Here is a 22070-nt window from a genome sequence, read left to right on the forward strand (position 1 = left end):
CCTTCAGTACGATGCTGCTTCCATCCAGCCTAGCGTGGTGGTGTGTTCCTGTGCTTCTTCATCAATGGTAAGGACTCAGCTGAACTCCAACCTTCCTCACTGTCTCAGTATGGAGGTCCGCGGGGGTGAGGCAAGCGTTCAGCCAAAGACGTCTACCATCAAGCCTCCACAATCACGCAAGAAGGAGGATTTCGGCTTTGGCAAAATTTTAGGAGAGGGTTCCTTCTCAACGGTGGGTACAATTTTTTGTTTTAGTAGCCTGCATGTCAGAAAACTTTGCAATAAAATGTTTAATATTTATTTAATAATTAACAATTTTAAAACAAATTTATATTTTTTTTGGGGGGGGCCCAAATAGCCAGTTTAGTGACAGATATTTTTGGTAGTTTAATAACAATAAAGTTTTACGATGACTTCATTGATTTGTTGTAATAGCTGTACACATTTGAATTGCAGGTTGTGCTTGCAAAGGAACTGGCCACAGGAAAGGAATATGCAAGTAATGGGCATTATTATATTATATTATATTATATTGTAAATAAATTCAATTAAAAACTAAACTAATGTCAATATGTTTTCCAGTGAAGATTCTAGAGAAGAATCACATCAGGAAAGAGAATAAAGCACACTATGTGATCAGAGAGAAGGATATATTGTCAAGCATAGGTCATCCCTTTTTCGTAAAGCTCTACTTCACGTTTCAAGATTCACATAAATTATGTATCCTTTTCAGAGTAAAACTGTGGTGTTGAGCTGTGAAACTGTGAAATGAAATCAAGTGTGTGTTTGTTAAACTCATTAGTACTTTGTTAAAATTTTCTTAACTTCTAATCCATCAGATTTCGCCCTCAGTTATGCAAAGAATGGAGAACTACTTAGATACATTCGCAAAATAGGCTCATTTGATGAGACTTGCACAAGATTCTACACTGCTGAGATAGTTTGTGCGCTCGAGTATTTGCACGCAATGGGAATTATTCACAGGTAATTTACACTTTTGACCAACAATATGACCCTAGGAATAATTTTGTAATGCATTTTTAAATATTCATTTGAATTTTTATTTATTTATTTATTTTTATTTAGGGACCTTAAGCCAGAGAACATTTTACTGAGCGAAGACATGCACATTCAAATTATGGACTTCGGGACAGCAAAACAGTTGTCAGCAGACAGCGTTCAAAGTAACGCACCATTATTAAATATTTCGTGGAATTGCTTTGCTCTGGTTGTTGTTTTTTCCTAGCGACTGCCGTTAACTTCCTTCAACCCCCTTGTAGATCAGGCATGAAGCATTTGTTATCTATAGATACACTCACAACAGCTCTCAAATAACATAAATATGGGACAGTCTATCATTTTTCTTTGTGCACATATATGAGTTGTTAGCCAGCGTGGTTACGGCCACTGAAGATATGTAATGATGTTTTGCCCACCTAAATCTGCTCTAATATCAAGATTTGTCTTTATAGCAAGAGCCAATTCTTTTGTTGGCACTGCACAGTACGTTTCTCCAGAGCTGCTGATGGAAAAATCAGCCTGCAAAAGGTTTTGGCATTTAATGTGCAATATTACCAGATTAAGATGTGAATAAATTGCATTGAAATTGTTTTATTTTCTGTGATATTGCTCTTTTAGTTCTGACCTCTGGGCACTGGGTTGTATAATCTACCAGCTGGTGGCTGGATTACCTCCGTTTAGGGCCGGGTAAGTTATTGATCAATTCAGCTTTAGTTCAATTAAACATTCAAAATAATGTGGTGATGATGCTTTGCACTTCAGCTGAAGTGCTGGTGGTTGATCACTGTTGTAATCGCAGTTTTAAAAAACATGGTGTGAAATAACAGGAAGTGTTGGCTTTGGTGTTTATGACTTGTTTGTGTAGACAGTACAGAGGGCTTCTGAGGAAACCCCAACCACTGGGTCACATGACCCGCTTGCCGTTTTGGTTACATTACAACCAATACATTGGCTTGGACGGCCGTTGAAAACAAAACACTCAACCACGTGACTAACTTAACCCTTTCGTTCTCTCAGCTGATTCAGAGCTCTTCGCTGCAAACCATTCAGTTGATATTGATTTAGTTCAGTTAGTCATTTACTTTTGTCTTTTAATAGGAACGAATACTTGATTTTCCAAAAGATAATAAAGCTGGAATATGAATTTCCTGAGAAGTTCTTCCCTAAAGCTAAAGATCTGGTGCAGCGACTGTTGGTAAGAATCTTTGTTTCCATTACCTATCATCACTTTCGGGCCGCACGAGTGTGTTGAAGCACACTCATTGTTTTCCTTCTGATTTCAGTCTTTGGACCCTAGAAAGCGGCTAGGATGTGAGGAAATGGGTGGGTTCAATCCACTGAAAGGCCACATGTTCTTTGAGACAATCTCATGGGAGAACTTGCCGGTTCAGACTCCACCCAAGCTGACCCCTTACCTACCAGCCATGGCTGAAGATGATGAAGACTACTATGGCAATGTTAGTTACATTTATCATACCTATTATGCACAATACTGTGAAAAATTACATATAAACAGTGTTTTGATTGTTTTTTGTTGTTGTTTTTTTCTTTCTTTTTTTATGTTGTTTTTTATTTTTTATTTTGGGTTATGTTTTGTTATGATTTTTATTTTGTTGTTTTTGTTTCTTTTGCTTTGTCTTTTTTTTTGGTTGTTTTTGTTCTGTTTTTTATTTAGTTTCTTTGTTTTGTGTTTTGTTTGGTTGTTTTTGTTCAGTTTTTTATTTTGTTATTTTTGTTTCTTTGTTTTGTGTTTCGTTTGTTTGTTTTTGTCATGTTTTTTATTTTGTTATTTTTGTTTCTTTGTTTTGTGTTTCGTTTGGTTGTTTTTGTCATGTTTTTTATTTTGTTATTTTTGTTTCTTTGTTTTGTTTGGTTGTTTTTTGTTATGATTTTCACTTTAGTTTTGTATCTTTGTTTTGTGTTTCGTTTGGTGTTTTTTTGTTGCATCGTGTTTTTTGTTTTGTTTTGCTTTGTTTGTTTTGTTTTTGAAAATAGCCTCATGCATTAAGAAATCAAAATTGACCACTTATTAAACCTATAAAAACTGGGTTCAACTTTACAGCTAACGTTTCATGTTTATTTTAAGTCTGGATGAAATCAAAATTGATCCTATTTACTTAGCACACCTTACTAATCATGTGGTGAACAAATAACCCATGCAAGTTAATCCACTGAAAATTACTTTGTCTTCGTAATATCGTCAAAATCAGAAAATTTGCTTCCCATCTAGAATGGTGTTTCTTCTAATGACGTCAGCTTGACGGCTTGTGCAGAACATCCTTATACCCTCTCCTGACCGTCAACCTGCTGTGAGCTAGAGATGGTGCTAAAATCAAGCCCTGCAATCTATTTTTTTTTGTCATTTAATATTCTTTTTCACTTTTTGATACAAAATAAAATCGGCCACGAGTTCAGGTTGAATTAAAGTTAAATATTTAAGTTTCTATTAATAGTACAAATTGTGAGCTCATAAGTGCAGGCTCGCTGGGTCTTGTCACTGTGTACTGATTTGCTGTTTTATTTGAATCCCCCAGTATGAAGATCTCCTCAGTCAGTTCAGCTGCCTGCGGGTGGTCCCATCCAGCTCATCTCAGATCGTCCCACTGAGATCCTGCAGCAATATTGAGCAGTACATCCATGACCTGGACAGCAACTCCTTTGAGCTGGACCTGCAGTTCTCCAGTGAGGAGAAACGACTTCTGCTGCAGAAGCAAACAAGTGGCAACCCTTGGTATGTTATAACCTTCATTCAGAAATGTGTTTTCTTGCTCATAAACGTTCATTCTGGTTAAATATTAAATTGCCATCCTGTAGTGACAGCGCAGTTTAAACACACATTCATTTTGTTATTACACATAGTAATAGAGATTATAAAGGGTTGCGTGTGTGTGTGCTAATAATGATCTTTTTTATCTCTTGCATTTCCTGTTAGGTTTTTTTTATAGCATGTTGTAAAATGAACTCTTGATCATTATAGTTCTGTTTTCAACAACACCAAGTAGCACTAACTGCCAGCTTGTTAGTCATTAACATCTGCTATATTTTTTCTGTCTTAAAGGCACCAGTTTGTTGAAAATAACTTGATATATAAAATGGGACCAGTTAACAAACGAAAGGTACAAATCTTTTTTCTCCCTGGCTCTTATCTTTTATGGTATCTAGAGTGAAAAACAGGTGCATGGTTTTCTTTCTTTTTTTAAAGCGTTAAATACGAAAACAAATAGCACCCTCATTTGGCTGCAGTTGGTAATGACAGTAAATGTTTTTGACCCTTTCTTGTTTGTCATTTTTCACAGGGACTGTTTGCTCGACGCCGTCAGCTTTTACTGACAGAAGGGCCACATCTATATTATGTGGATCCTGTGAATAAAGTACTAAAGGGGGAAATTCCATGGTCTCCAGAGTTGCGTCCCGAGGCCAAGAATTTCAAGACATTTTTTGTCCACACGGTAAAAATTCTAGTATTTTTTTTTACATTTTTATTACATTATAATATAAATACATAAGTAGATTTATTTATAGATATTTCTATAATTGATTTGTAGGTTATGATGTTATAGTTATTTGACTAATATTTGCCTTCTCTAGAAGGTTTATGGATGGTATTAAAGGTGACATATCATGAAAATCTGACTTTTCCAGGTTTTAAGTGCTATAATCAGGTCCCCAGTGCATCTACCAACTAACTCATGTGTGTTTTACGTAAACTTGTGTGTGAATGAGAACTTAGTTTAGTACTCACATGCTGTGACAGCCACTTTCTGTCCGTGTGCTTCAGATGTGTGCACTCAGAAAACCGTATATCAGAAGTTTAAACGCATATGGTTTGAAACGCATGATTTCAGCGCGATAAACATAATCAGAACCAAAACAGATGTTTTAGCAGGTATGTGCTGTAATGGCGCAGCTCTATTCTGGAAAAGCTGGAAAAGGGGTCGGGGAGCAGCAGCTCATTTGCATTTAAAGAGACAGACGCGAAAAACTGCGTGTTTCTGCTTCCACTCAAAATGGGCATTTTCAAAATGATATAATAAATGATCTGTGGGGTATTTTGAGCTGAAACTTCACAGACACATTCTGGGGACACCAGAGACTTATATTACATATTGTAAAAAGGGGCATAATATGTCTCCTTTAAATGAATAGTTAACCCAAAAATGTTTATTTGTACTCAGAAAATGTACTCACCCTCAGGCCATCCAAGATGGAAATGAGTTTGTTACTTCATCGGAAACAGATTTGGAGAAGTGTAGCATTACATCACTTGTTCACCAATGGATCCTCTGCAGTGAATGGGTGCCGTCAGAATGAGAGTCCAAACAGCTGATAAAAACATCACAATAATCCACAAGTAATCCACACCTCTGCAGTCCATCAGTTAACATCTTGTGAAGCGAAAAGTCATGTATTTGTAGGAAACAAATCCATCATTAAGATGTTTTAACTTCGAACCTTTGCTTCCCACTAAAATATGAGTGCTCTATCCATAATATTGCTTTTTCCAGTGAAAACGTCATCTTGTCTGAATCAGGATTTGTTTCTTACAAACACATAGCTTTTCACTTCACACGATGTTAATTGATGGACTGGAGTTGGAGTTTGGACTCTCATTCTGACGGCACCCATTCACTGCAGAGGATCCATTGGTGAGCAAGTCATGTAATGCTACATTTCTAGAAATCTGTTCGGATCAAAAAACAAACAAAAAAACACTCATCTACATCTAGGATGTATTTCTTTAAATGTATGGTACTTTGATAAATGCATCATACTGACTTGATTAGTAAATATAATTTAAATGACGTAGTATTAACATGGTGCTCTAAGGTTACATATCCAAAGAAAACAAGGTGATATCATGGTACTTCTTGGGACTTTGCTAAATGCTGCTAAATCTTTTTATTGTTTTCTCATGTGCAGCCAAACAGGACATATTATCTCATGGATCCCAATGGTAATGCGGACAAATGGTGTAAGAAGATTCAAGAGGTGTGGGGAACAGTATATCACTAATAAGAGACTACTGGCATGCTGGGGCATCAGAAGACCACTGGAGTCAAGGCAAGTCTTAGAGGTCTGAGTCCTTCACGATTCAGTTACCAATCAGGAAGTCAACTGTGCATTTATGGGACTAGTGCATCAACATTCCTTCTTGAAGTAAAAAGATGTTTTGCTTGCAGTGTTTTTGTCATATTTAGCAGGTGTAATATAAAATCAAAGATTAGTAAAACTCAGCAAATCCACAATTTGTACTCTATATATGTGTATGTAGATATGTATATACATAGGAAGTATTCCAAAAGCTTGGGGGAAAAAAAACACTCAATCTGTTGCCTTTTCAAATAATAAGGATAGCTATAGCGGACACTCAAATGATCCTACAGGTCAAGTACATATTAAATTGATACACATATCATTAATATATTTATATTTATTCTCTAAGTAATGTTGTTCACCTGTATTATATCATATTACATGTGATTATCATCATCTGAAAAATAATAACTTTTGAGCCGTTATATTTAATCTGAAATGTACCCAGCAATGGATTTTTTTGTGGTTTCACATGTGAAACTTGCACTGGGTTCCTTAAATCTGCTGTATATATTTGTTTTATATTATACTTTATTTATAAACATTGGTTTAGTTTGAAAATAAGTACTTGATAAGGTACGTTACACAGTATGCACAGCAAGCGAGCAGCCTTAGGTGTTGCGACAAAAGCGGACGGCTGTCAACAGTCACGTTTTGTCGAGCCGGGTCACTCTCTTGCAGTGTAAATATGGTGTTATACCTATGGGAATTGAGCTGTGAAGAGAATCGCAACTGTAAATAAGGGCCGTGTTTGCAGATGCAGTTTTTGACCACTTTATTGTACATTTAAAAGGATGCTGGTCCAGCACAGACAAACGAAAATGCTGTAACTAAGTGAGAACCAAGCACAGAAGTGTGTTTTTCTTCTTCTGTTGTGTTTTCTCCTTGCATTTTTTGAGGAATTGTTCAATCGTGTATTTATAACACGACTAGGTTTGTCAACGAATGTAACTGTGATGTACAGATGATGTATTATTCAGAAAGTAACACGGTGTTACTGGATTTGCACCTTGTATAATTTTATTCTTATATAAGGCCATTTGCTGGCAGTGGCTCAGCCTGTAGTACCTAATATTATTTATATTCTAATATTCAGAGATTTTAATGGACTCATGTTCAGGGGCCACGTATTGTAAATATTGAGATGTAAAGCCTTTGAATGTAAATGATGGCTGTAATATTTTGCAATATTTTTGTGTGTCCTAATCAGGTCACTTAAATTATATCAGATTCAGTGTTTATGCCCTTGGGTTTCTGTGCACCTTTAATGATACTAAAGAATGTCCAGGAGAAAATCATGCTAATAAAAGTGTATATGTAGAGTAACATCTTTCTGCTTGTGTTTCTGACATGTGCGAGACAGCAGTGCTAAGACAACAGCTCCCAATAGACTTTCCATGTCTTGTACATTTGGCACTCTCATGCATGCTGGCCGTTTACATTTCTCAACATCTTGCAGCGCTGAAATGAGGTCATACCGAATTAACTCACCATTCAGCTTTCCAGGTTTTAGGTAAACATATACACAGAAAAACAACAGCTATGAGAAACACATCTCACTTTATACTGTAGCAATAGAAGGACCACGACCATCAAGTGATGATCACGTGGCTCACTCAAACAGTATTTATTCGATGCTTATTGCACGAGAACACAAGCATGCACACTCTCATAGCACTGATGCAGATAAATGATCTAATTAAACCATAGAAATATAAACTAGATCACTATACTTATCTAAGCCATTGAAATATGAACTGTTCTACTTGTGTTTGTCAAACTAAACCATTGATATATTAAATGTTTATCTGATTAAACCAAAGAAACACTACCTATTTCATTATGGAAGCCTGTTCTCACAGAATAAGAAAAAGTATATTGCTTTTGTAAATCATAATTATGACATAAAATAAAATTATGACTAAGACGGATAGTCAAAATGTAGTCAGTTCAACTTTTACAATTGTATCTCATAATTTTGACTTCTATCAATTATGACTTAGTATATCATAATTTTGATTTAGTATGTTTTAATTGCTTTTTTTTATAACAACTTCAAATTTGAATATCATAATTATGACTTGGCTCCTCATAATTTCACATTTTTGTCATATTTGATCTTTTATCTCATAGTATTTTATAATTATGACTTTTTATCTCATAACTGACTTTTTATGGTAGAATTTTGACTATCTCACAATTTTTTAAGTTTAAGTTTACAGACATTTTCTTCAACCCTAAAACACAATGCACTTTTTACTTTCTATGTCATAATTGATATTTACCATTGATGTAATTTATAATTTCATCTATTTATCTCGTAATTATTACTCTGTATGTAATAATTTTGACTTTGTATGTCATAATTCACTTTTTGTCTAATCATTTCGACTTTTAAACTATGTCATAATCACTTTGTTATATGTGACCATGGACCACAAAACCAGTCATAAGGGTACATTTTTGTAAATTGACATTTATTCATCATCTGCGAGCTGGAAATATAAACATTCCATTGATGTATGGTTTGTTAGGATACAACAATATTTGGCCAAGATACAACTATTTGAAAATCTGGAATCTGAGGGTGCAAAAAAAACAAACAAAATAATCAAAATATTGAGAAAATTGCCTTTAATGTTGTCCTAAGGACGTCCTTAGCGATGCATATTACTAATCAAAAATTAAGTTTTAATATATTTACGGTAGGAAATTTACAAAATATCTTAATGGAACATGATCTTTACTTAATATCCTAATGATTTTTGGCATAAAAGAAAAATCGATAATTTTGACCCATACAATGTATTGTTGGCTATTGCTACAAATATACCCCAGCAACTTAAGACTGCTTTTGTGCTCCAGGGTCACATATTTAAGATCTACCAAAGCATGATTTTTCAATGACGTCCTTGTCAGCCCACTTCTGCTTTTTTAATGACATAATTTCTTAGAACTAAAAAAGAAGAAGTTTGAGGGAAAAAAGGAAAAAGAAAAAAAGAAAATTCCTGTAGGGTATAAAAAGTCTTAACAGTTTGAATAAAAAAAAAAAAAAAAAAAAAAAAAAAAAAGTCCTGCCATTTGTAAAAGTTAAAAATTGTGTATTACAGTATACATTATATGGACAAAAGTATTGGGACACAGGTCTGGATAGTCAGCACTGTGTGTATGGAGACACAGCCGGTGTGTTTGGCTTGGATGGGAGGGCACAGCGACTCTCAAACTCCGCACACTTCCTGCTCTCGCTCAGTTCCATCATCAGTGAAGGCAGCGGGAGAGCAGAGGAGGGATGGCGGAGAAGAGCCCTGACCCGAGCGGCTCGAGCGCTCGCAGGTGTCCCGCTCTTTCTCCCGGAGAGAGACTGCAGCCGTCTGCAAGCGGCTCGTCCAAATGGGTTCGTCTGAACGTCGGCGGCACGTACTTTCTCACGACGAGACAAACGCTGTGCAGAGACCCGAAGTCTTTCCTGTACCGCCTGTGCCAGGCCGACCCCGACCTCGACTCTGACAAGGTATTTATTATACCGCTAGCATGACAATAAACATTAGCCGCCACTTCGCTTATCTGGGCTTTAAACAGTTCGGTTAACCTGGAAAAACTCGAAATGACGGGTCTGTAGTGTTTCATTTCGCTATAATGGTGTATTTGAATGTAGCTAGACGGCTAGCTGGTAAAGTTAGAGTGAATGGAGCTCCGCTTACTAGCTTAGCCTAACCGATAACACTTGATGTAGCTTGTTCGCCAAATAAAGTCAGCTCTAGGCTGTCAGAACTAGTTAAAGAGGTCGTTTGCAGTATATTTTAAATAGCACCAGCTCGCTTAAGCCTTTAATGTTGCAATACGAGAACACCTCGTCTATAATTTTTTATTACGTTACGTGTCAAGTGCTAACTGAAGAACTTGATACTAGTGGTGTTCTCGCTAAACCACAAGTATTACAAACTACTAATGCTTGTCCAAGTAAACCATTACTAGTCTTTGTTAGTAACCGTCTGTCTGGCTGGAAACTTCGAAACTAAGTGACTACGTTAGCTATTATCTGATTAAACTCTTTACATATTGGTAACCCTTCACAAGACTGTTTAAAAGCATTAACGTTAGTTAACAGGAACTAATGATCAATACTTTTACAGCATTTATTGTATATTTATATGTACAATTGTATATTTTCACATTAGCTAACAATTCATAATAATGTATGTATGACAATTAACCAAGGTTATTAAATGCTCATTGGTAGTTCATAATATCAAACACATTGTCTAATGCTATGCTATCTTATGTGAAGTGTTACCGAAATATAAAGTATTTTTACTACTGTTTATCTGAATAAACCAAAGATATATTAAGTATTGTGTTAAAATTGTGTTCTAAACCAGTTAAACTGTTACTAATGTTCATCAGATTAAACTGTAAAAATATGAACTGTATTAATATTAGGGTTCTATATCTATCTATATATAGGGTTAAATTTCTGGAAACTTTCCAAAATCCCTGGAAGATTCCAAACAATTCTGGAATGTTTCTGAAATTTACTGGAAATTTTCCACCTTTTTGCAACCCTAATTAATATTAATTATCCTATTAAACAATAAAATACTTTTGCTAGTGTTTATCTGGAGTAAACAATACAAAACAATTGAGTTGCTGGTCAGTTTCCAGTAGGGAAATAATACAAGTTTATGTTTTTGTAATTTTTTTAATTAGTTTACATATTTAAGGTTTTCATTCCTATATTAAATTTGTTTAAAATTGCCAGCAAAATGGAAAATAACTAACTGAATAATGATGTGAATAACTCGATGAATAAATAACTATTTTAATACTTAAAACACGCTATACTTGGGAGGAACTGATCCAGAATAGAATTGGCAACTAATTATAAACTGGTTTAATTAGTGCTAATATATGTTATGCACCGAGTTTGATTATTTATCATGTCAAACAAGTATATTGGTCGTTTTAATAAATCGTCTAGTTTCTTCTTTGTGACAGAAGAAGAAATAGGGTTGCCTGGATGCTTTTAAACTTTTAAAGGTCAGTATGCATCATTTATTAGGGCAACGACAGTTGAAAGCCGCTAAAAAGAAAGAATTTCTTCTGTCCGTCGGCTTAGTCAAAAATATTTCTTACAGTTAAAGAATTTTTCATTGCGTGATTGAACTGTAAAGTTTCACTTGCCAGTTGCTTTAGTTTGAGCGTAAACATTGTGGAATAAAGCTCACTTTTCCGACCTGAGTATTGATCCGTGGTAATGATGTTGTGCTGGAGATTTTGTATGTTAAATGTCAGCCACACCTTGTCTTAACAGACACTCTTCAGTACTGATACTGATCTAAACAAACTATCTGGTGAGCTGCTAAGCCTGATTTAATAATCCGCATTTGAATAAATGATGTCTGTTATGCTGAAATCCTTTGGAGACAAGTCTTATGGTACAAACAATGCTCTTTCCTCATCCAGGATGAAACAGGTGCTTATTTGATAGACCGCGATCCCACTTACTTTGGTCCGGTGCTCAACTATCTGAGACATGGAAAGCTGGTGCTGAACCGAGGCCTAGCAGAGGAAGGTATGATGGGAATGCCATCAAGAGCTGTAAGATATGTCTGAACATGCTGTTAGGTTTCTTCTGTTTTCTCACTGGCAGCTAAATTCAGCTGAAACTTGTTTGTGACATTAAGCTGTTTTGTGTATGATATGTGGTTTTTGATTAAATATTTCATCTGTTTCATCCGCCAGGCGTGCTGGAAGAGGCTGAATTCTACAATATCACTTCATTGATTAAACTGGTCAAAGACAAAATCAGGGAGATGGATTGTAAGACGGCTCAGGTACGTCAAATTGGGAACTTGAATGTAATTTTGATTTCTTTTCTTTTTTTTAATTTTACGATTGTTATGCTACTTTACATATCTAACAAAATGTTAAATATATTATTAGAAAAATAGTATGTAAATCCTAAAAATATAGAAAAAGGGTTGTGCTGCAGGGGTATAAAAGTATACTGTATATCTACTTGTGCTCATTGGAAGCATGAAACTAACTCAGAAATGTGACCCTGGAGCACAAAACCAGTCTTAAGTCGCTGGGGTATATTTGTAGCAATAGCCATTTTCAGATTATGTATAAAACTCCAATTAGAGAAATTGACCCTTATGACTGGTTTGTGGTCCATGGTCACAAATAATGAAAAAAAAATATATATTTCAAAGTGTTCAAATGATTGAAAATAAAAAACCTTGAGTGAAAAAAAAAAAAAATACATTTTTAATGGTTTAGCCCATAAATATGAAAGACTTTAATTATTAAACAGATTATTTACACATTTGTTCTGTTCATGTTTCATAAATGAGGCCCATGATTTCAAACATGTTAATCAGTCAGAAAAATTGTAACTTGGGTGATTCTGCAGACCTTTCTTTTGCATAGGTTCATCTTCCACAGCACTAGGGATGTAACAGTATGAAAATTTCATATCACGATTATAGTGACCAACGTTATCACGATTATCAATATTATCACGGTTTTGTTAAAATTAGATGAAAATCAGCACTTCCAGGTCCTTTCAAAATGTTCTTGCAGTATCCCATGACAAACGTGTCCTCTGAAATCTGCCTTCTCAGCTTAATCTGATGACGTTTGTGGATCTGCAGGAATGGCAGTCATTTTACAGTTAAATCAGAGCACTGACAAAAAAAACAAGAAAAGGTTTGCCTTGCCTCTTCATATAGTATTTTTCTGTGTTCTCATGCGTTTCCTCTTTCTTTAGCTCCCTGTGAAGCACGTCTACAGAGTCCTGCAGTGTCAGGAGGAGGAACTGACACAGATGGTCTCCACCATGTCAGATGGCTGGAAGTTTGAACAGGTGATTAGAGGATTACTCTCTTGCTTCAGCTTTTTAGGAAAACTAGAGTTTTATTTGGGGATGCACAATATACCGGTACAATATTGGTTACTGGCTGATATTACACACTTTTTAATTTAATATACTATAGATTAAATATACTACAGTCCAAGGCTCGGGGTCACTAAGATATTTGCAGTTATAAAATTACAGAAAAACAATATATATATATATTTTTTTTTTTTTAAAAGGCAATACTATCAATATCACTGTTTCTACAGAAATATTAAGAAGTGCAACTGATTTTAGCAGTGTTGATGATAAAATGTTTCTTGAGCATCAAATCCGCATATTAGAATGATTTATGAAGGATCATGTGACACTGAAGACTGAGTAATGATGCTGAAAATTCAGCTTTGAAATCACAGGAATAAATTACATTTTAAAATATATTACAAATTACAATAGAGAACAGTTTTCCATTATTAGCAATATTATGGTTATCCTGAATTTTCGATCATATAAATGCGGCCTCATTAATCATAAGAATACCCCCCCAAAAAACACACACACACTTAACATTTAATAACACTTGATGACACCTGTTAAATATATATTTTTTTTTAAAAGGCAATACTATCAATATCACTGTTTCTACAGAAATATTAAGAAGTGCAACTGATTTTAGCAGTGTTGATGATAAAATGTTTCTTGAGCATCAAATCCGCATATTAGAATGATTTATGAAGGATCATGTGACACTGAAGACTGAGTAATGATGCTGAAAATTCAGCTTTGAAATCACAGGAATAAATTACATTTTAAAATATATTACAAATTACAATAGAGAACAGTTTTCCATTATTAGCAATATTATGGTTATCCTGAATTTTCGATCATATAAATGCGGCCTCATTAATCATAAGAATACCCCCCCAAAAAACACACACACACTTAACATTTAATAACACTTGATGACACCTGTTAAATGTAATCTCAAATCTCAATTTAATTTTAATATTTTTAATATTGTACATTACAATGTTGTGATGCCTAAATTCACTTTTTTTTGGATGAAATATTTTCTAATTATAAAACCAGACGTTTATCGGTTGTTGCAGCTTAGTTGTGTATATATAAGTAATCATTCATTTATTTGAGCTTACAGCTGATTGGTCTGAGTTAGTGAACATTGTACAATAGCTTGCAGCTTCTAGTGTGGACTGACTCCAGCTGTTGTGGTCATCAGTTGTGTCTGTTGTAGACAGGATGTGTAACAACTTTGAGTAATATGCTGTTCTTTAAATATGATGGTTTGGACGTCTGTGATCTAAAGCCAGTGGTTTAAGTGGTTGCTTCTGCTGCTTTCAGTGGTTAGAAGTTACTTACTGATTCAAATGTGGGGATGCTAATTTTAATACGCTTACACCAGTTTGCAAAACACTTTGTGTTCAGTGTGCTTTTTCTTTCTCTTAAAACATGTGAACTAAACCAGCTCAGGTTTATATACACTGACACCCATCCATTGAAAATTCAAAGCAAAATCTGTGGCGAATGGGGAAGTTTGCTGTCTTCATGTGGTGTGGAGGTGGCATTAGTCAATCTATGAAGCGTGCGGTATAGGAGGGGTTTCCCCGGCGCAGGGAGTGAGGTGTGTGTGCACTCCTGACGTGCTTTTGGCTCGTCCTGATGTGTTGCCTTATGTGGGCAGCAGTAAGGTGACAGAATGCCAGGCATTCCCTGTAAATGTACCTTTTAAAAACGCTGTGCGTAGAAATTTGCAATAGATACAGTGTTGGGTTGTTGTTTCCATCAACATTAGATGTTATCATCTATCATAAGTTGATTATTAGCCTTGATGCTGGCATGGCGTTAAAAAGTGAATACATAATAAGTTGATTATTTTTAAATAGTTAGATCGCAAAATGTTTGCTTTGACCTTAATGTGTTCTTAAGTCATGGCCACAATTTAAAGGGATAGTTCACCCAAAAATGAAAATTCTGTCATTAATTACTCTCCCTCAACCCCCTCATGTCGTTCCAAACCCGTAAGACCTTCGTTCATCTTCGGAACAAAAATTAAGATATTTTTGATGCATTCCGAGAGCTCTCTGACCCTCCCGCAGACAGCAAGGATCCTGCCACGATCAAGGCTCAGAAACGTAACAAGGACATCATCAAAATAATACGAAGCTATGAGAATATTTTTTGTGCGCAAAGAAAACAAAAATAATGACTTAATTCAACAATTTGTCTCCTATAGCGCCATTTTGGAGAGTATCACATACGTAAACAACGTTCTCTACGTCAGCAGCACCGTACACTGATAAGTTGTTTACACTGATCTGAACGTAAACAACATATCCACGAACATTGCATACGTTGTTTACGTATGTGATACTCTCCAAAATGGCGCTATAGGGTGTAAAATCCTGTGAAAAAAAGTGTATATTATGTTAGTATAGTGATACGTGATATTTGTTTTGATAAATGTGATGTTTGCCTTGAGGGTGCTGTCTGAAATTTGTAGCATTTGTGATTGATATCATCTAAGGGCATCTAGGAGCAGTGGAAGTTTTTCTTTTTGGAAGTTTGCTTTTCATTTGACTAGCATGCTAAATAGTGTTTGCCTTTATTTTTGCATATTCATGCTCGTGTGGTGGAAGGGTAAGGCACAGAAACAAAGTGAAGCTTATACGCTTGGGGTGTTTGAGGGACAAGCTGTAATTTGTGGTGCGGTGGGCGGTTAGGTGCTCAAGTGAGTTCATCTGTAGTCAGTGGCAGGTGTGAGGAAGTGTCTGGGGTTCAACAGCCTGTGGTGAGTGAAGCATCTACGGGAGCGTCTGGTGGCTCAGTCTAATCACTAACTAGAAACTGAAGAGACAGTAGCATCAGTACTCGAGTAGAGTCAATGATCGCCTTCCTGAGATGTTGATGCTCCTGTTCAGGGTCTAAACAAAAGATGGGTTTTACTGATTTTCTTCATCTCGCTTGCCCACTTGACTTTTTCCGTAATATTGCTCAATGCGACACAGTTATTGACAAGTCATCTCTTTTTTTCCCCTTTTTCCCACCTCAAGCAAACACTCATGTTGTCATGATTAGAGTTTGTTTCTTTACATCAAAAGATAAACAAGTGACTTTCAAATTGCATTTTTTGCTTTGTGATATAATATAAATTTGTAATTTAGCATAATCAAATTAGCAGAAATAATATTCATATATATATTATATTATAATTAGAATTTTCTTTAGCCAATTTTTTTCTAGTAATTTAAAAATATTATATTTTTTATTTTAATGAATAAAATAAATAAAATTCAGTAATATTACCATGACGTAGAAATATTTGCAGTGCAATTTAAAAAGAATTTTCCATTACAGTAATTTCATCACCACAAAATTAATGTCACTAGTGCCAAAAAAAAAAAAAAATCTCTAAAAGAAAAACATTATTTGCATTTGTGGTAAAATATGACATTTGTTATATTTTTTTCAAATTGTTCTCTGTGGTCTTTGTTGATGTAAAGCATCCCATGATTGGGTTCTGCTTTTTACATGTACTCTTTTACACACTATTACCAACAACAACAATATATCGCAAGGAAGTGTATTTTGTATCTATATCTTATGTAGTCAAATCGGTTCACTATGGAAATCCTGTTGTCATATGTTTTCCTTTCCTCTCTCCTGCCAGTTGGTTAGTATCGGCTCTTCGTACAACTACGGAAATGAGGATCAAGCAGAGTTCCTCTGCGTGGTCTCCAAGGAGCTGCACAATCAGTCATACGGCACAAACAGCGAGCCCAGTGAAAAGGCCAAGGTGAGGCTGACAGAACCCTTTCACAGTCTCCGGTGCGCTCTTCCCTCGTGCCCGGACAGAAATAGTCACTTACGCACATATCGTAAGAAAATATCCCACAGCTCTGCTCTTTCGGATGGTCACATGGCATAACAGTACTCAAAGAGCTGATTAACCAGATCAAATGTGTTCATGCCTGAGTGTTTTGTTTCCATGCATGCCGTGCACGCTGAAGATGTGGAAGTTTTTTTTTTTTTTTTTTTTTTTTTTTTTTTTTTCCTCTTGGTGAGGCATTTACATATCACTTAAGCTGATAATTAGGTCTCTGCTGAATGCTGAAGGCAGTGGCGCTTGCTCGCTCCCTCCCTCTCTGAATCTCTGTTGCTAATGCTCAATTTGACGCATGCTGTCTGCCTGTACTCGTGCCTATTAGAAAGCCCTACAATTATATCCTCAGCTCATCTAGTCCGCTTTCTGATCCCAGATAATGATGTGAAACCTGCTCAATATTTAATGCTTCCCCATCAGATGCTGCAGCCACAAGTTTCGCTTCTGAGAATCATCTATGGCTTCATTCGGCTCTATTTCAGTAGTTTTGTGATAGTGTAATGCTGTATCAGGTCAACAGGGGTTATGCAAAGTAATAAATATGTTGGGATGGTATCACCAAGGCATTGTTGTACGCTTCCTGTGAGGGCCACACAATCGCTTGTACAAATAAGCAAAGGCCTCACGTTTAGGGCTGGGTGATTATGGGGAAAAGTTTTCAGATTTTTAAAGATGTTTAGTGTACTCTTTGATATTTATTTGCTCTGCAATGCCTTAATGTTACATTTTCTTTTTCGATCAAACTGCCATTAGCCAAAAATGTTTACAGCAATAAGTAAAACACAGTAGTAAAATTCTTCAAGGCTTCTTTTCCACACTGTTTCTTACAACATAAAGAGATTTAATTTAATGCAATATATATTAAGACATGTTGTAGATGTTGTTAACTGTAGCTGAAATAAAATAAGATTAAGGTGTTTTTAATTGTGTTAGAATTTGTTTTATTAAAAGTTTACAACAATTACTTTTTAAAAGTAATGATGCCAAATAATAAACCTAAATCAAAGATGTTTGATTCTTCTTTACCATGCCAAATGTGTTTTTTTTTTTTTTTACCACACTTTTTAGTTAACTATAATATTTAGTTTGTATTGAATATTTTTTATTTAGGTTTATTATAGTTAACTAAAACGTTTAAATCATCTGAAACCATTTGGGATCATTACTTTTTAATTTTGGTTAACTTGATCTACTAAAATAACTATAAAACATACATAAAATGAATAAAAGCTATATAGACATTTTAAAACATAAATTCAAATACATTTCTAAAACTTGAACTTGAATTAAAATTAAAACAGAAATTATAAAAACTAATTTAAAAATGAATAGAAATTATAATGGTATCATGATGCTTAACAGATTTAAAAAAAAAAACAAGTATTTTATATACATTTCATTATATTTTGTTTATTTAAATGTTTGTTTACATTAATATTTAAATGAATGATTTTTTAAGATTTATTATATTTATATTTTTAAACAGTGCATAGTGATGTACAGCCATATTTACACTTTTTAAAGTGTTTTTAAAGAAATTATATGTAAAACATTATGGAGGTGTTTGTCAAAATTTAAAGGGTTAGTTCATCCGAAAATGAAAAGTAGGCTGTGTTTTACTCACCCCCGATGCATCCTAGGTGTATATGACTTTCTTCTTTCAGACGAATCCAGTCGGAGGTATATTAAAAATTGTCTTTGATCTTTCAAGCTCTATCGTTGCACTCAGCGGGTGTTGCAGTGCTTCGGTTCAAAAGACCTGAAATAAAAAGCACCCTTCCATAAAAAAAAAAGCATCTCACACGGGTCCGGGGGGTGAACAAAGGCCTCCTGTAGCGAATCGGGGCGTTTTTGTAAGAAAAATATTCATATTCAAAACGTAATAATCACTTTAATGTAGCTTGCGCCAGCAGTTGTACACAGAAGCAGTCTTCAAGAACAAGGCTCTCGAATGTGAAACAACTGTGTTTTATATCCTCTGGTCCTGCAGTTGCCGGGCAAAACAACACGCACCATATCACATCGAGAGAGAATTGTCAAGCGGAATGACAACCTATTTGGAATGGATGTTCTGTTTTGTTTTAGATTAACTGACACTTGTTTGTGCCTGCACAGTTACACCGGACTGTTGTTTCTTGACATCGGCGGATCTATCTGAATCGTTTGGTTTGAAAGGTAGGAATATGCATGTCATTAGTAAGCTGAGCAAAAAGGGCCTCAATCATGCCTGGTCCAATCATGTCTACTCAGGGTCTCTTATCGACTTTCTCAAAATATGTTTATCATGTCATTTGTGGACCAGTGAGCAATTCTGTTAAAATGGGCAAAAAAACAACAACTTAAAACTGTATATTATGCCAGAGAGTTAAACCTTGTTGTTTAAAATTATAATTAAGAGAGTGGAGTTTTTAAAAAAGTAAAAGAAGATGACATTATTAAGGTGGATTGTATGTAACGTTGAAAGGTGAGGGACGGTGGATTTTTATAGCAAGGATTTTTGTTTTAGCGTGTTCGTAAGAACAGATGGGATTATGATTTGATTAGATTTTTTTTGACTCGCATAGTGTTCGTTTTTATACCAGAAGGGTGAAAGAACATCCGTAACAGTTTGCCTCAAAGTTTCCTCACGTTTTGTGAGGTTTTACTGTTGCTGCCTTGAGTTGGTTAAAAACAGAACAGAACAAGTTTGTCTTCCATCCCCACATTCATTCCACTTGGATTTTGGATAAACTGGAACTATTTTAAACGTTTTTGGGGGTGAAAAACACCTAACACTGTTGACTTTGTGACAGAGCTAGATTTGGTTTAATTGGAGAATTAAGGCGAAGCTGATTTGTTTTGGCAATACCGTTTCGAACAACGCTTTATTTACATGACAGCGACTGTTAATTAGTGGCGTTGTAGGGCTTATTTTGTTGACACTTTGGTAAGAGATGGAGACAGACCGGGCACTTCTAGAAGAGTGGAAAAAAATTAACATCTACATAGTTTAACACTGCTGTTCTTGATTTGCTTCGGTTCAACTTTTTGAAAGTTGATTCCAAATATACATAATCCTGTAGTTTATTTAAAAACATTTCGACAATGTTGCCTTTAATGAACCTACACACGATCTGAATTTCATTTGGAATTGTGGTCAGGGAAATAACACATCACTTTGCTAGGCTTCAAGCATATCTATTTGACATCGTGTATATAGACTTAAGAGCATCATATTCAGTGCATGCCATTTTTCCTAATCCTCTCTCACACACACACACACACACACAAAGGGCTTTTACTAGTGGTATACAAGCTATAATTTTTTGCAGAGATTAATCCGATCTCTTAATATTGCCTGATCGAGGCGAAGTTTACATGGCTAGTGTTTTATAAACAATAATACTACACGTTTACTTACCTTGACTATGTGACACCACATTCTAGTTTGGTTTCAAGACCTGTATGTTTACATATCCTCTCTGTTACCTAGTTAGTTAACATCAACCTTGTGTCTTAGCAGCTAGAGAGGAGGTTTGGATTTGTCTCGGTGGAGTGTTAAGTTGCTTGCTCACTGAGTCAGTGTCTCGTGGTGAAACGTGCCTCTGTTATGGCCTCTGAGGCTCCAGACAGCGCACTGAAAACACCCATCGTCCAGGCCGTGACACTGGAGAGTGATGGTCATCACTGTGTAGGGCGCTGCAGCCCTTAAACTCGCTTTTTTTTTTTAAGTCCTGCCTCCAAACTCTTGGTGGAGAAAGTAGGATGCGCACACTGATGCACCGATCTCACTTCTCCTTTATGTCTGCTGGACTTTGTCAGCCACGGTCTACATTTCAGTTGCCTGTTTACTTAAACTTGTTTCTTGGGCCTCGGTGAGTTTTTTTTTTTTTTTGTCCTTCTCTGAGGCTGGTATCTCACTTCAGATTTTTTTCTCTCTCCATTTAAAGCGTGCAATCTGCAAAATGTATTTTGAAAACGGGCAAAAGCAGACTGAATTGTCTTTTGTCACTGCTGTTCCTATACTTATTATTATCCTATGACATGTTTTTGTATTTGTATTTTTTTATGCTTACAATTTGTGTATTCACATAGTATATTATATATGTAATTGCAAGTTACGACTGGGGAAAATGTATATGATGGTAATGCTAGAACCTGGTCAAACTAAATAAACTCTTTTGAATTCTGAAACATTTTTCTGTTTTTTTTTTTTCTTTTTTTTTCTTGTTGAAATATACTGATATTCACCCTTTCTGCATTTTTAAATCGGGCTTGAATGCAAAGAAATGTGTAATTTAAGTGTCTTTAGCTGTAGTTACTCTACTAGCACAGCAGAGGGCATTTTTAGGTATTTCAGGGTTGGAACAATTGTGAGAACTTTGATCCTAAACCAGCTATTTTCCTTTTTTTATTCTTGTTTTTTTTGATGCCAAAATATAATGATTATTTAAAAAAAATTTAAATATAAAAGCAGCCATATATTTTAATCTGTAAAGAATTAAAAAAAAAAAAAAAAAAAGTTTTTTACCTCTCAAAACTTTGGAATAATTAAGATGTTTTGGAAAAAAGTCTCTTATTCTCACCAAGGCTGCATTTATTTAATCAAACATACAGTAAAACAAAAAAATATATTTCAAAAAGATAAATTATTTTCTATTTGTATTTTAAAATGTAATTTTGATCAGTTTAATAAATTGTTCTTAAATTTATTGAGGAAAATAAACTTTCTATTTACTTTAAACTATTTAGATTAGCCTCTTTTTCAGCCTTATTGCGACCCTGTTGAATAAAAATACTAATTCGATTTTTTTCCCCCCAAACTTTTGAATGTGTATCACGGTTTCCACAAAAATGTCAACATAGATGATTATAATAAATATGTCTTAATCAGCATATTAGAATGATTTCTGAAGGATCATGTGACACTGAGGACTGGAGTAATGATGCTGAAAATTCAGTTTTGAAATCACAGGAATAAATTACATTTTAATATATATTAAAATAGATATATATATATGTGAATTTTATTTGTGAATATAAATATTTACATTATAAATATTTTTGTTAATTCTTGAATGCAAAGTAAAAGTGCAAAAACTACTTCTTTTTTTTTTTTACCAATATATTTGATTTTTTTATTATTTTGTATTAAAGGGGTCATATGATGTTGCTAAAAATAACATTATTTTGTGTATTTGGTGTAATGAAATGTGTTTG

General features: G+C 34.9%; 2 protein-coding genes across 4 annotated transcripts in view; both read left to right on the top strand.

Annotated features, from left to right (window-relative positions):
* The window catches only part of LOC107703375 (3-phosphoinositide-dependent protein kinase 1-like), a 13699-nt gene extending 6259 nt beyond the window's left edge, over positions 1-7440 (top strand). The window contains exons 2-14 of one of the 3 annotated variants that reach the window (XM_016505980.1): positions 8-232; positions 457-499; positions 583-720; positions 840-984; positions 1087-1184; positions 1473-1548; positions 1639-1707; positions 2119-2215; positions 2304-2477; positions 3555-3751; positions 4079-4136; positions 4317-4469; positions 5941-7440. In XM_016505980.1, the coding sequence (XP_016361466.1) occupies positions 8-232; positions 457-499; positions 583-720; positions 840-984; positions 1087-1184; positions 1473-1548; positions 1639-1707; positions 2119-2215; positions 2304-2477; positions 3555-3751; positions 4079-4136; positions 4317-4469; positions 5941-6033 (1566 nt within the window). In that variant the 3' untranslated portion in view covers positions 6034-7440. The remainder of the gene's footprint in view (positions 1-7; positions 233-456; positions 500-582; positions 721-839; positions 985-1086; positions 1185-1472; positions 1549-1638; positions 1708-2118; positions 2216-2303; positions 2478-3554; positions 3752-4078; positions 4137-4316; positions 4470-5940) is intronic. The other 2 variants (XM_016505982.1, XM_016505981.1) reach the window with 2 other exon arrangements.
* Positions 7441-9263: 1823 nt separating this feature from the next.
* LOC107703376 (BTB/POZ domain-containing protein KCTD5-like) lies at positions 9264-21044 on the top strand. Its single transcript, XM_016505983.1, has 7 exons — positions 9264-9625; positions 11578-11686; positions 11857-11948; positions 12887-12982; positions 16659-16784; positions 16999-17000; positions 18801-21044. The coding sequence occupies exons 1-7, from the start codon at positions 9404-9406 to the stop codon at positions 18826-18828; spliced, it is 675 nt and encodes a 224-aa protein (XP_016361469.1). The 5' UTR covers positions 9264-9403; the 3' UTR covers positions 18829-21044.
* Positions 21045-22070: the final 1026 nt, after the last annotated feature.

Source organism: Sinocyclocheilus anshuiensis, unplaced genomic scaffold (genome assembly GCF_001515605.1).
Source record: "Sinocyclocheilus anshuiensis isolate Anshui unplaced genomic scaffold, SAMN03320099.WGS_v1.1 scaffold58, whole genome shotgun sequence".
Lineage (NCBI taxonomy): Eukaryota > Metazoa > Chordata > Actinopteri > Cypriniformes > Cyprinidae > Sinocyclocheilus > Sinocyclocheilus anshuiensis.

Excerpts from the sequence above, each read along its gene's own strand:
- LOC107703376 (XM_016505983.1), top strand. The coding sequence starts at position 9,404 with ATGGCGGAGAAGAGCCCTGACCCGAGCGGCTCGAGCGCTCGCAGGTGT. Across the intron at positions 9,626-11,577 it reads CCGACCTCGACTCTGACAAG|GATGAAACAGGTGCTTATTT; the intron begins GTATTTATTATA and ends TTCCTCATCCAG. Across the intron at positions 11,687-11,856 it reads CCGAGGCCTAGCAGAGGAAG|GCGTGCTGGAAGAGGCTGAA; the intron begins GTATGATGGGAA and ends TTCATCCGCCAG.